Consider the following 11,734-nt stretch of genomic DNA (forward strand, 5'->3'; position numbering starts at 1 on the left):
TAACAAAAAGTGGTTTATTTTGTCCAAAAATGTCGGCGAAAAACATGAAAAACACACCGAAGATCACAACGAGCAAGCAAAGGAGGTAAAAAGAAGAATGGCACGACAGTGAAAGTAAAAGTTGGACCAAAGTGACGTGAGCTTACTTACACATTTCACCCTCACTAACACAATGCGGTCACATGACTAACCCCCCCAGAATCCAAAGTACAACCAAGATCCAAACATTTTCACGTTAGTTTTTCTCATCTTTTTTCTCGTCTTCGCTGGGGTACGAGTGCCAGGTGAGCCGCTCCTCGTAGAAACAGATGACCACCTGCGGACACTTCACGTTGGCCTCCTTCGCTGGCACCAGGTCCGCCTCGTCTGAGTTTTTCCTGCCACCACATTTAAGAAAAAAAGTCAGTAGGGGGTGCGGGTGGACCTAAAAACCAAAAAACAGGATTGTGGTGATGGCATACAGACCATTTCATTAGGAACATGAGCTCTCCTGTCGAGTCCGTGGCGCCGATGATTCTCTCCGGGTCCAAACCTCGGGCGAAGCCTCTCAACTTCTCTGTCTGAGGATCAGCACAACACCCGTCTTTTCACAAACATGTCTGCTTGAAAATGAAGATTTATCTGAAAGAATAACTTCTATAAATAAACATACTGGAGTGGCCGATACGTCTAAAAACTATCACCCTATCAGTGTTTTATATCGGTCGATATCGATACTTATTGATGTTTTTTTTATGACCAATCTAACATAAGGAGCAGGAGAAAATATATGTAACCTTCCTCATTATAATCCCTCAGCTATCAAGGCAGAAAAGAACTGTCAACACAAGCATGGAAAACACTCTATGTAAACAAAATAGTAAAATCACATTGAAGACTTAACAATAAGCTCTTCAAATGAAGGAGTATGTAAGAAATGCTTCATAAAGTGTTAAAAAAATAGTGCAAAGTGGGAAAATGTCAACTGCAGGGGCGACGTTTCTGCAGGTTTAGTGCTAGGAAATAACGGCTGTGTAACATTAATTTGCCCTGTTATTATTATTCAACTATGGAAATTGTTTAAACATTAATATAAACATTAATATATCGGTCGATATTGATAATTATAGACATTTTTTTTATGACCTACGGAAAATAAGGGGCAGGAGAAATAACCTTCCTCTGATTATAATCCCTCAGCTATCAAGGCAGAAGGGAAATGTCAACACAAGCATGGAAAACACTCAATGTAAACAAAATAGTAAAATCACATTGAAGACTAAATAAACTCTTTAAATGAAGGAATATGTCAGAAATGCCTCAAAGTGTTAAAAAGTATTGGGAAAATGTTAACTGCAGGGGCACCGTTTCTGCAGGTTTAGTGCTACAAAAAAAACGACTGTGTAACATTAATTTGCCCTGTTATTAATATTCAACTATGGAAATTGTTTAAACATTATTAATATATCAGTCGATAATTGAAAATTATTGACATTTTTTATGACCTATGGAAAATAAGGAGCAGGAGAAATAACCTTCCTCAGCTATCAAGGCAGAAAGGAAATGTCAACACAAGCATGGAAAACACTCAAACAACGTAAAACAAAATAGTAAAATCACATTGCACACTTAACAATAAGCTTTTAAAATTAAAGAATATGTAGAAAATGCTACATAAAGTGTAAGAAAATAGTGCAACGTGTGAAAATCTAAACAGGAAACCTGAGAAGAACAATTTTCTGCAGTTTTAGTGCCAGGGAGTTACAGCTGTGCTCTAAAGGGTGAGCTAAAGTGGTGTGGTATTAGCGGTCTTGCCTTGCATCATTTACGGACCACATTGGTCTGAATACGGTCCCTTTGAAAAAAAAATCCAAAACATGTCCAGGTGACTTTTTTTTCCTTTTATCCACAAATTCTTTATTTTGAGTTTATCTTCTCACTGCGTGCAAAGAATCAACCGTGAGTCAACCAAACTTGATAGTTGATACTATTGATTTCTAAGTGCGTTTTGTTCATGCTTTTTTCCAACAAAGAAAAGTAAAAAGGAATGTTTTATCGAACGCATTTTCAATTGATATGTATCGCGATACATATTTAGATATCGTTTGATCACCCAGTCGTAGCAAGAATGATCCAGATCAGCCCCAAAATTTCATCGCTCTTTCCCTATCAGGATTTTCTGCAGGTATCAACAAATGTAATTGAATGAAACTCAAATTAAATGGAAGGGCCATTTTCTATAATATATAGTCAAATAAATAGTCAATTGTCCGTGAAGACTAAATTCTGATGATAATGTTACAAAGTTTACATTAATTGTGGCCAAATTAAACAATAATGTAATCATACATATATATAATACATTGGAAATTCCAGACTTTAAGCTGCTAATTTTTTGCTACACTATGAACACTTTTGAGACTGTGCTGCTCGTTTAGTGATTTTCCTTTTGCTGATGGCCCTTATGCTAATTTTCATTAAATTCATGCAAAGACACTAAAAAGGTGTGTTTGTGCTGTGGCGCCATCTTTTGGACAAGTTCCCTCACTGCAGTTGCTGTGGCGTGAAATGTCTACAGCAGGGGTCACCAACCTTTTTGAAACCAAGAGCTACTTCTTGGGTACTGATTAATGCGAAGGGCTACCAGTTTGATACACACTAGAGATGCGCGGATAGGCAATTATATAATCCGCATCCGCATCACCAAAGTCGTCATCCACCCGCCGTCCACCCAAACCAACATTTTATCAGGACCGTACTCGCCCGCTGAAATACATCAGAGGTTGTCCACCTTTACCACTAACAGAGCTATTTAAACCTGTTTCACAGAGTAATGATGACAATTGGAGACGCTAACGTTCCCGCGTCTATCCAATAGCGTTCATCCTGATAACAGAAATATGGGCGTGCTGTGTAGCAATTGCCTTAGACACATTCAACAACATGTACGAATCGATTGTTGGTCCGGGAACATGTGTGCAGCTTCCGCAATTACACGTTCAAGATTGAAAGGCATACTGGGTGATACAGAGTACACTGATGGTTGTGATATAAACAACTTTAACACTTACTAATATGCGCCGCGCTGTGAAGAAACACCCAACAAGATTGACAAACACATTTCGGGAGAACATCCTCACAGTAACACAACATAAGCGCAACACAACAAATACCCAGAATCCTTTGTATCCGTGACCATTCCTGAATATATTTTACACCCCTGCACTTAATTGAACGGTTTAAAAGAGGGAAAAAAACACAAAAAAAGAAAATTAAATTTTGAAACATAATTTATCTTCAATTTCGACTCTTTAAACAGTGGAGTGTTTTAAGTCTCGTCTTAAGACCCACTTTTATTCTTTGGCTTTTAACACTATGTGAGTTGCGTGGTCCTCTGTCCTCTATTGTCCTCTATTATTTTACTGTTTTAATTGATTTTACCCTTTAAAATAGTTTTTAATCATATTTGTTTTTATATTGTTTTTATTGGTTTTATTTTTATTCATTTTTTGTTTTATTCAGTCATTGGTGGAGCATAATATTGTTTTTAACATGGCTGTGCAGCACTTTGGAAACGTTATTGTTGTTTAAATGTGCTATATAAATAAAGTGGATTGGATTGGATTTAAAATTCAACCGAAAATAATGAAGAGAAAAACTAGCTAATTCGAATCTTTTTGAAAAATTAAAAAAAAATAATTTATGGAACATCATTAGTAATTTTTCCTGATTAAGATTAATTTTAGAATTTTGATGACATGTTTTAAATAGGTTAAAATCCAATCTGCACTTTGTTAGAATATATATCAAATTGGACCAAGCTATATTTCTAACAAAGACAAATCCTTATTTCTTCTAGATTTTCCAGGACAAAAAATTTAAAAGAAATTCAAGACTTTGAAATAAGTTTTAAATTTGATTCTACTGATTTTCTAGATTTGCCGGAATAATTTTTTTGAATTTTAATCATAAATTTGAAGAAATATTTCACAAATATTCTTCGTTGAAAAAACAGAAGCTAAATTAAAATGTATTTATTATTCTTTACAATAAATAAATAAAAAATACTTGAACATTGATTCAAATTGTCAGGAAAGAAGAGGAAGGAATTTAAAAGGTAAAAATGTATATGTGTTTAAAAATCCTAAAATCATTTTTAAGGTTGTATTTTTTTTCTAAAATTGTCTTTCTGAAAGTTATAAGAAGCAAGGTAAAACAATAAATGAATTTATTTAAACAAATAAAGACAAAGCCTTTGAAATATTTTCTTGGATTTTCAAATTCTATTTGAGTTTTGTCTCTCTTAGAATTAAAAATGTTGAGCAAAGCGAGAAAAGCTTGCTAGTAAATAAATACAATTTAAAAAACAGAGGCAGCTCACTGGTAACTGCTGCTATTTGAGCTATTTTTTGAACAGGCCAGCGGGCGACTCATCTGGTCCTTACGGGTTACCTGGTGCCCGCGGGCACCGCGTTGGTGACCCTTGGTCTGCAGCATTTCCCTCTGCTTTGTGCTGTGAACCGGAATTACAAGTCCCTTTCTGTCTTCTAGGCCGTCCGTAGCGTTACTACTCGTATGGATCCTTCACTCATCGCTCCAAGCAACGTCTGTGAGTTTTACAATGTAACTAAAACAATTATTACTTAGTAAAGCGTCCCATATGTGCTGTCTGTAGGGGTCTTTTCATGCATATTTGTACATACTATTGTGATGTGATGAAGCTGGCGTTGCATTAGCTGTGTTCTTTTTGTATTGTTTCAGTTTTGTAAATTCCCCAAAAAATGTCACCATGGAGTTATTGAGTAGCTGATTGGAGAGCTAGCTTGTGCAGCTAGTGGGTCCGTGACGATGACTTCCGTTTTGTTTGATCAGCCGTTTTACTGCCGCGCTACAGACACCGTACTATTCCATATCAGTAGGTGGCAGCCGGTAGCTTATTGCTTTGTAGGTGTCTGGAACAGCAGGAGGCAGCGTGCAGGTAAAAAGGTGTTTAATAATTAAACCAAAAATAAACAAAAGGTGAGTGCCCCTTAGAAAAGGTGTTGAAGCTTAAGGAAGACTATGCAGAACGAAACTAAAACTGAACTGGCTACAAAGTCAACAAAAGCAGAATTATGGACAACAGCAAACACTTACTTTGGAGCAAAGACGGTGTCCACAAAGTACATCCGAACATGACATGACAATCAACAATGTCCCCACATGAGGGATAAAAACAACTGAAATATTCTTGATTGCTAAAACAAAGTAGATACACATGAAAAACATGAAACTGCTACAGGAAAATACCAAATATAGAGAAAAAGCCACCCAAAATAGGAGTGTAAGACAAGAACTAAAACACTACACACAGGAAAATTGCAAAAAAAAACTCCACATAAGTCAGGGTGTGATGTGACAGGTGGTGACAGTACACCTACTTTGAGACAAGAGCTATAGTGATGCATGCTTGGGTATGTTTTAAAGCATGGGTGTTAAACTCTGGCCCGCGGGCCAAATTTGGCCCGCCGTGTAATTTAATTTGGCCCTTGAGGCAATATCAATTTAGCATTAGAGCTGGCCCGCCGGTGTTATACAGCGTCGGTGCCGCTGTAACACCGTATTCACCGCTAATACTCATACTTGCCTACCCTCCTAATTTTCCCGGTTGACTCCCGAAGTTCAGTGCCCCTCCTGAAAATCTCCCGGGGCAACCATTCTCCCGAATTTCTACCGATTTCCACCCGGACAACTATATTGGGGGCGTGCATTTAAGGCACTGCCTTTAGCGTTCTCTACCACCTGTCGTCACGTTCGCTTTTCCTCCATACTAACAGCGTGTCACATAATATTAGTGGCTTTTACACACACATACACACGCACAAATGAATGCAAGGCATACTTGGTCAACAGCCGTACAGGTCACAGAGGGTGGCCGTATAAACAACTTTAGCACTGTTACAAATATGCGCCACACTGTGAACCCACACCAAAGAAGAATGACAAACACATTTCAGGTGAACATCCGCACCGTAACACAATAGAACAAATACCCAGAAACCCTTGCAGCACTAACCCTTCCAGCAAACTGACTAATAACGTTTTATTCATGCATTTTGTCTTGCTTCTTCAAGGCTTGAATGTTTGGTTCATTCATTATTGTTGTTTTATTTTAAAATGTATTATTAGCCTGTGAAAAAAATGTGATATTTACCTCAGAAGATTGCAAATAGAAAAATAGACAAATTTTTTATTGAAATTTTATTTGAGATGCCATTGATATTCTTTTAATTATTATTATTATTATTTGAACCTGGATTTTGCATGTCACTAAAGTTATATCAGCCTTGCTTGTTCAATATTTAATGCAAAACTTGTTTGGCTCCCTATTAAAAGGTTAATTTGTTCAACCTTGGCCCGCGGCTTTGTTCTGTTTAAAATTTTGGCCCACTCTGTATTTGAGTTTGACACCCCTGCTTTAAAGTCATATCCAACAATTGCGACAACTTTTTACTGTCAACTGAGTTTTGTTTTTTAATGATTTCTGCTGATGGTGTGGTTACGCAATTTTTCAACGCAAAAAATGTGCCTCGGCTCAAAAAAGGTTGAAAAACACAGCTCTAGATATCGTATTTAATGTTTTTTACGCCATGTAAGGCCTTCATTTAAAAAAAAAAAATCGAATTACTTTTTAATGATCCGAGGAAATCCTGCTTGTCCCGTTTCTGATAGAGTTGTGTTGCCAACCAAGAGACAAACAAACCCCCTGGCGGAGGTAGCGGGGACTCACGTCATCTTTCTTCCTCTTCGACTTGCTCTCCTCGCCGTCTCCGTCCGCCTTCCTCTTCCCTTCGTGCGCAGACTTCTGGGACTGCAGGAACTCGGCGATGAGGTCGGGACAGTCCAGGTTGTCCTCGGGCTCCCACGTGTTGTCCTCGCTGCGGACACACGGCATCGGTTCGTTTCGGACAGAAGGAAAGACGTTTGGGAAATGTCGCGGGGTGGCGCTCACTTGGAGAAGCCTTTCCACTTGAGGAGGTACTCAACTCTCCCTTTCACCACCCGCCGATTCAGGACCTTTTCCACCACGTACTCCTCCTCCTCTTCCTCTTCCTCCGCTACGTCCTCCGCCTTCTTGTCCTTCTTCTCCGCGGCTGCCATTTTGATCTCTGCTAGACAAGACACAGCGGTGGTGAGACGGATCAAATGTTACGCTGATCGACACAGACGAATGAAGAAAAGTACGCGCGCTTTGATATCAACACACAAAACGTACATCGATACCTACTTTTTCAGTATCGTCAGGACAAAAATATCGAACGCTTTTTCCTCAGCAAGTCACTCATAAACTAACGATAGCAGAAAAGATCCACTTTGTAGCTATATTTAGCGAGTTACGCTGATCGACACAGACGAATGAGCAAAAGTACGCGCGCTTTGATATCAACACACAAAACGTACATCGATACCTACTTTTTCAGTATCGTCAGGACAAAAATATTGAACGCTTTTTCCTCAGCAAGTCACTCATAAACTAACGATAGCTGAAAAGATCCACTTTGTAGCTATATTTAGCGAGTTACGCTGATCGACACAGACGAATGACAAAAAGCACACGCGCTTTGATATCAACACACAAAACGTACATCGTTACCTACTTTTTCAGTATCGTCAGGACAAAAATATCGAACGCTTTTTCCTCAGCAAGTCACTCATAAACTAACGATAGCAGAAAAGATCCACTTTGTAGCTATATTTAGCGAGTTACGCTGATCGACACAGACGAATGAGCAAAAGTACGCGCGCTTTGATATCAACACGCGAAACGTACATCGATACCTACTTTTTCAGTATCATCAGGACAAAAATATCGAACGCTTTTTCCTCAGCAAGTCACTCATAAACTAACGATAGCAGAAAAGATCCACTTTGTAGCTATATTTAGCGAGTTACGCTGATCGACACAGACGAATGAGCAAAAGTACGCGCGCTTTGATATCAACACACAAAACGTACATCGATACCTACTTTTTCAGTATCGTCAGGACAAAAATATTGAACGCTTTTTCCTCAGCAAGTCACTCATAAACTAACGATAGCTGAAAAGATCCACTTTGTAGCTATATTTAGCGAGTTACGCTGATCGACACAGACGAATGACAAAAAGCACGAGCGCTTTGATATCAACACACAAAACGTACATCGTTACCTACTTTTTCAGTATCGTCAGGACAAAAATATCGAACGCTTTTTCCTCAGCAAGTCACTCATAAACTAACGATAGCAGAAAGGATCCACTTTGTAGCTATATTTAGCGAGTTACGCTGATCGACACAGACGAATGAGCAAAAGTACGCGCGCTTTGATATCAACACACGAAACGTACATCGATACCTACTTTTTCAGTATCATCAGGACAAAAATATCGAACGCTTTTTCCTCAGCAAGTCACTCATAAACTAACGATAGCAGAAAAGATCCACTTTGTAGCTATATTTAGCGAGTTACGCTGATCGACACAGAGGAATGAGCAAAAGTAAGCGCACTTTGATATCAACACACAAAACGTACATCGATACCTACTTTTTCAGTATCGTCAGGACAAAAATATCGAACGCTTTTTCCTCAGCAAGTCACTCATAAACTAACGATAGCAGAAAAGATCCACTTTGTAGCAATATTTAGCAAGTAGAACTACATAGAGGTTTATTTTGTGTCAAATATAAGAGATCATTAAAGAGTGTAGATCCGCCACCACAAGCCCAGGGAGTGTGCGTTTTTAGCACAGCAGGCAGGCCAACCTGTATCACTTTTATAAGTGGTAAGAAAAGACACCTTAAGACACTCTTGTGTGGTTTAGCAACACTTTGAACACCACTGCTTCTTTTTTATGGCGCTTTGCAGAAGTTAAATCAACAAAAAATTATGCAAAAAAGACAATGTAGTTAAAGATTCTAAAATACAGTGGGGCAAAAAAAGTATTTAGTCAGCCACCGATTGTGCAAGTTCTCCCACTTAAAATGATGACAGAGGTCTGTAATTTTCATCATAGGTACACTTCAACTGTGAGAGACAGAATGTGAAAAAAAATACAGGAATTCACATTGTAGGAGTTTTAAAGAATTTATTTGTAAATTAGGGTGGAAAATAAGTATTTGGTCAACCATTCAAAGCTCTCACTGATGGATGGAGGTTTTGGCTCAAAATCTCACGATACATGGCCCCATTCATTCTTTCCTTAACACGGATCAATCGTCCTGTCCCCTCAGCAGATAAACAGCCCCAGAGCATGATGTTTCCACCCCCATGCTTCACAGTAGTTATGGTGTTCTTGGGATGCAACTCAGTATTCTTCTTCCTCCAAACACGACGAGTTGAGTTTATACCAAAATGGATACATGGATGATACGGCAGAGGATTGGGAGAATGTCATGTAGTCAGATGAAACCAAAATAGAACTTTTTGGTATAAACTCAACTCGTTGTGTTTGGAGGAAGAAGAATACTGAGTTGCATCCCAAGAACACCATACCTACTGTGAAGGATGGGGGTGGAAACATCATGCTTTGGGGCTGTTTTTCTGCTAAGGAGACAGGACGATTGATCCGTGTTAAGGAAAGAATGAATGGGGCCATGCATCGTGAGATTTTGAGCCAAAACTTCCTTCCATCAGTGAGAGTTTATTTTCCACCATAATTTACAAATAAATTATTTAAAATTCCTACAATGTGACTGACTAAATACTTTTTTGCCCCACTGTATGTGTTATCCTTTTTATGAGCCCATTTCATTATAAAATGACGTGATAATGTCACACTGTTCATTTTACAGTGTAAAATATTATTTATGAACACATTAATAAGCACAGAATGGCGTGTTGTGATATACTGGGAGGTGTTAGAAGTAGGGCTGCAAGCATTTATGCAATGATATAAAAAAAAGAAGTTTCGATTAATATTTTATTGCTTCGATTAATCGATGGATGTGTGTAACTGATACACGTTTATCAAATCTGGACAACATAAAGAAAGGTAGAGTTAAATAGAAGGTAAAATAAGGTGAAAAAAGGGTATTATATGTAAATGTAAATAAGGCAATAAAATGCAAGGTACAAACAAGGTAAAATAAGGAATATGGAAGGTAAAATAAGATCAAATAAACTGAATAGAAGGTAAAAAATGTCAAAGACGAAATACAAAAGGTAAAGAAATGATAGAACAAGGTACAAAACGGTCAAAAAAGGTACATCAAAGGTAAATAAAAAGTAAAATAAACTAAATATAAGGTAAAAAAAAAATGACAAAGACAAAATAAAAAATGTAAAAAAACAATCGTACAAGGTAGAGAACGGTCAAAAAAGGTATATCAAAGGTAAAAGGTAAAATAAACTAAATAAAAGGTAAAAATGACAGACGAAATACAAAAGGTAAAAAAACGATAGAACAAAGTATAAAACGATAGAACAAGGTACAAAACTGTCAAAAAAGGTATATCAAAAGGTAAAATAACCTAAATATAAGGTAAAAAAATGATAGAACAAAGAAAAAAATGGTCAAAAAGGTACATTGAAGGTAAATAAAAGGTAAAATAAACTAAATAGTAGGTAAAAAAAAAAGTCAGACGAAATACCAAAGGTAAAAAACGATAGAACAACGTAGAAAACGGTCAAAAAAGGTACATCAAAGGTGAATAAAAAGGTAAAATAAACTAAATATAAGGTAAAAAAATGCCCCATCCATCCATTTTCTACCGTTTATTCCATTTTGGGGTCGCGGGGGCGCTGGCGCCTATCTCAGCTTCAATCGGGCGGAAGGCGGGGTACAAAATGACGAAGACGAAATACAAAAGGTAAAAAAAACGATAGAACAAGGTAGAAAACGGTCAAAAAAGGTACATCAAAGGTAAATAAAAGGTAAAATATACTACATATAAGATAAAAAATGTCAAAGACGAAATACAAAAGGTAAAAAACGATAGAGCAAAGTAAAAAATGGTCATAAAAAGGTACATTGAAGGTAAATAAAAGGTAAAATAAACTAAATAGTAGGTAAAAATTACAAAGATGAAATACAAAAGGTAAAAAAACAATAGAACAAAGTATAAAACGAAAAGAAAAAGGTACAAAGAGGTCAAAAAAGGTACATCAAAGGTAAATAAAAGGCAAAAAAAACTAAATATAAGGTAAAAAAAAATCAAAGACAAAATACAAAAGGTACAAAATGAAAGAACAAGGCAAAAATGGTCAAAAAGGTACATTGAAGGTAAATAAAAGGTAAGATAAACTAAATAGTAGGTAAAAAATGTCAGAAAAAAGGTAAAAAGGTAAAAAAAAGATAGAAGGTAAAAAAAATGTCAAAAGGTACATCGAAGGTAAAAGAAGGAAATAAATGGTAAGGTAAGGTAAATAAAATAAAGAGTAGGTAAGGCAGGTAGATAGAAGGCAAAAACAATAAATGAAATGTAAATAAAAAGGTAATGGAGTAGATAATGGAACGTAAACAGAAGGCAAAAACAATAAAATAAGGTAAATAGGAGGTATATAAAAGGTAAAATAAGGAATGTAAACGGTAAAAGAAAACAAAACAACGTAAAAGACAGTCAAAGAAAAAAGGTAAAATAAGATTAACAAGGTATAGGAAGGTAAAATATGTTTAATTGAAGGTTAAAACAAAGGTAAGAGAAAAGGAATATAAGAAGGTAAAACAAGATAAAATAAGGTAAAACAGGAAAATAGAAAGTAAATAAAAGGTAAAGTGAGTTAAATAGGTGGTAAATTA

At 36.8% G+C, this 11,734-nt stretch overlaps 1 protein-coding gene across 3 annotated transcripts in view; it reads right to left on the bottom strand.

Moving 5' to 3' along the window:
- cbx1b (chromobox homolog 1b (HP1 beta homolog Drosophila)) overlaps positions 1–11,734 on the bottom strand; it is a 23,127-nt gene continuing 11,393 nt past the window's right edge. For 2 of the 3 annotated variants that reach the window (XM_061908136.1, XM_061908137.1), the window contains exons 4-7: positions 6,971–7,130; positions 6,749–6,896; positions 466–560; positions 1–377 (exon numbers count right to left, since the gene is read on the bottom strand). In XM_061908136.1, coding sequence (XP_061764120.1) covers positions 236–377; positions 466–560; positions 6,749–6,896; positions 6,971–7,130 — 545 coding nt within the window. In that variant the 3' untranslated portion in view covers positions 1–235. The remainder of the gene's footprint in view (positions 378–465; positions 561–6,748; positions 6,897–6,970; positions 7,131–11,734) is intronic. The other variant, XM_061908138.1, reaches the window with a different exon arrangement.

Source organism: Nerophis ophidion, linkage group LG08, assembly GCF_033978795.1.
Source record: "Nerophis ophidion isolate RoL-2023_Sa linkage group LG08, RoL_Noph_v1.0, whole genome shotgun sequence".
Taxonomy (NCBI): domain Eukaryota; kingdom Metazoa; phylum Chordata; class Actinopteri; order Syngnathiformes; family Syngnathidae; genus Nerophis; species Nerophis ophidion.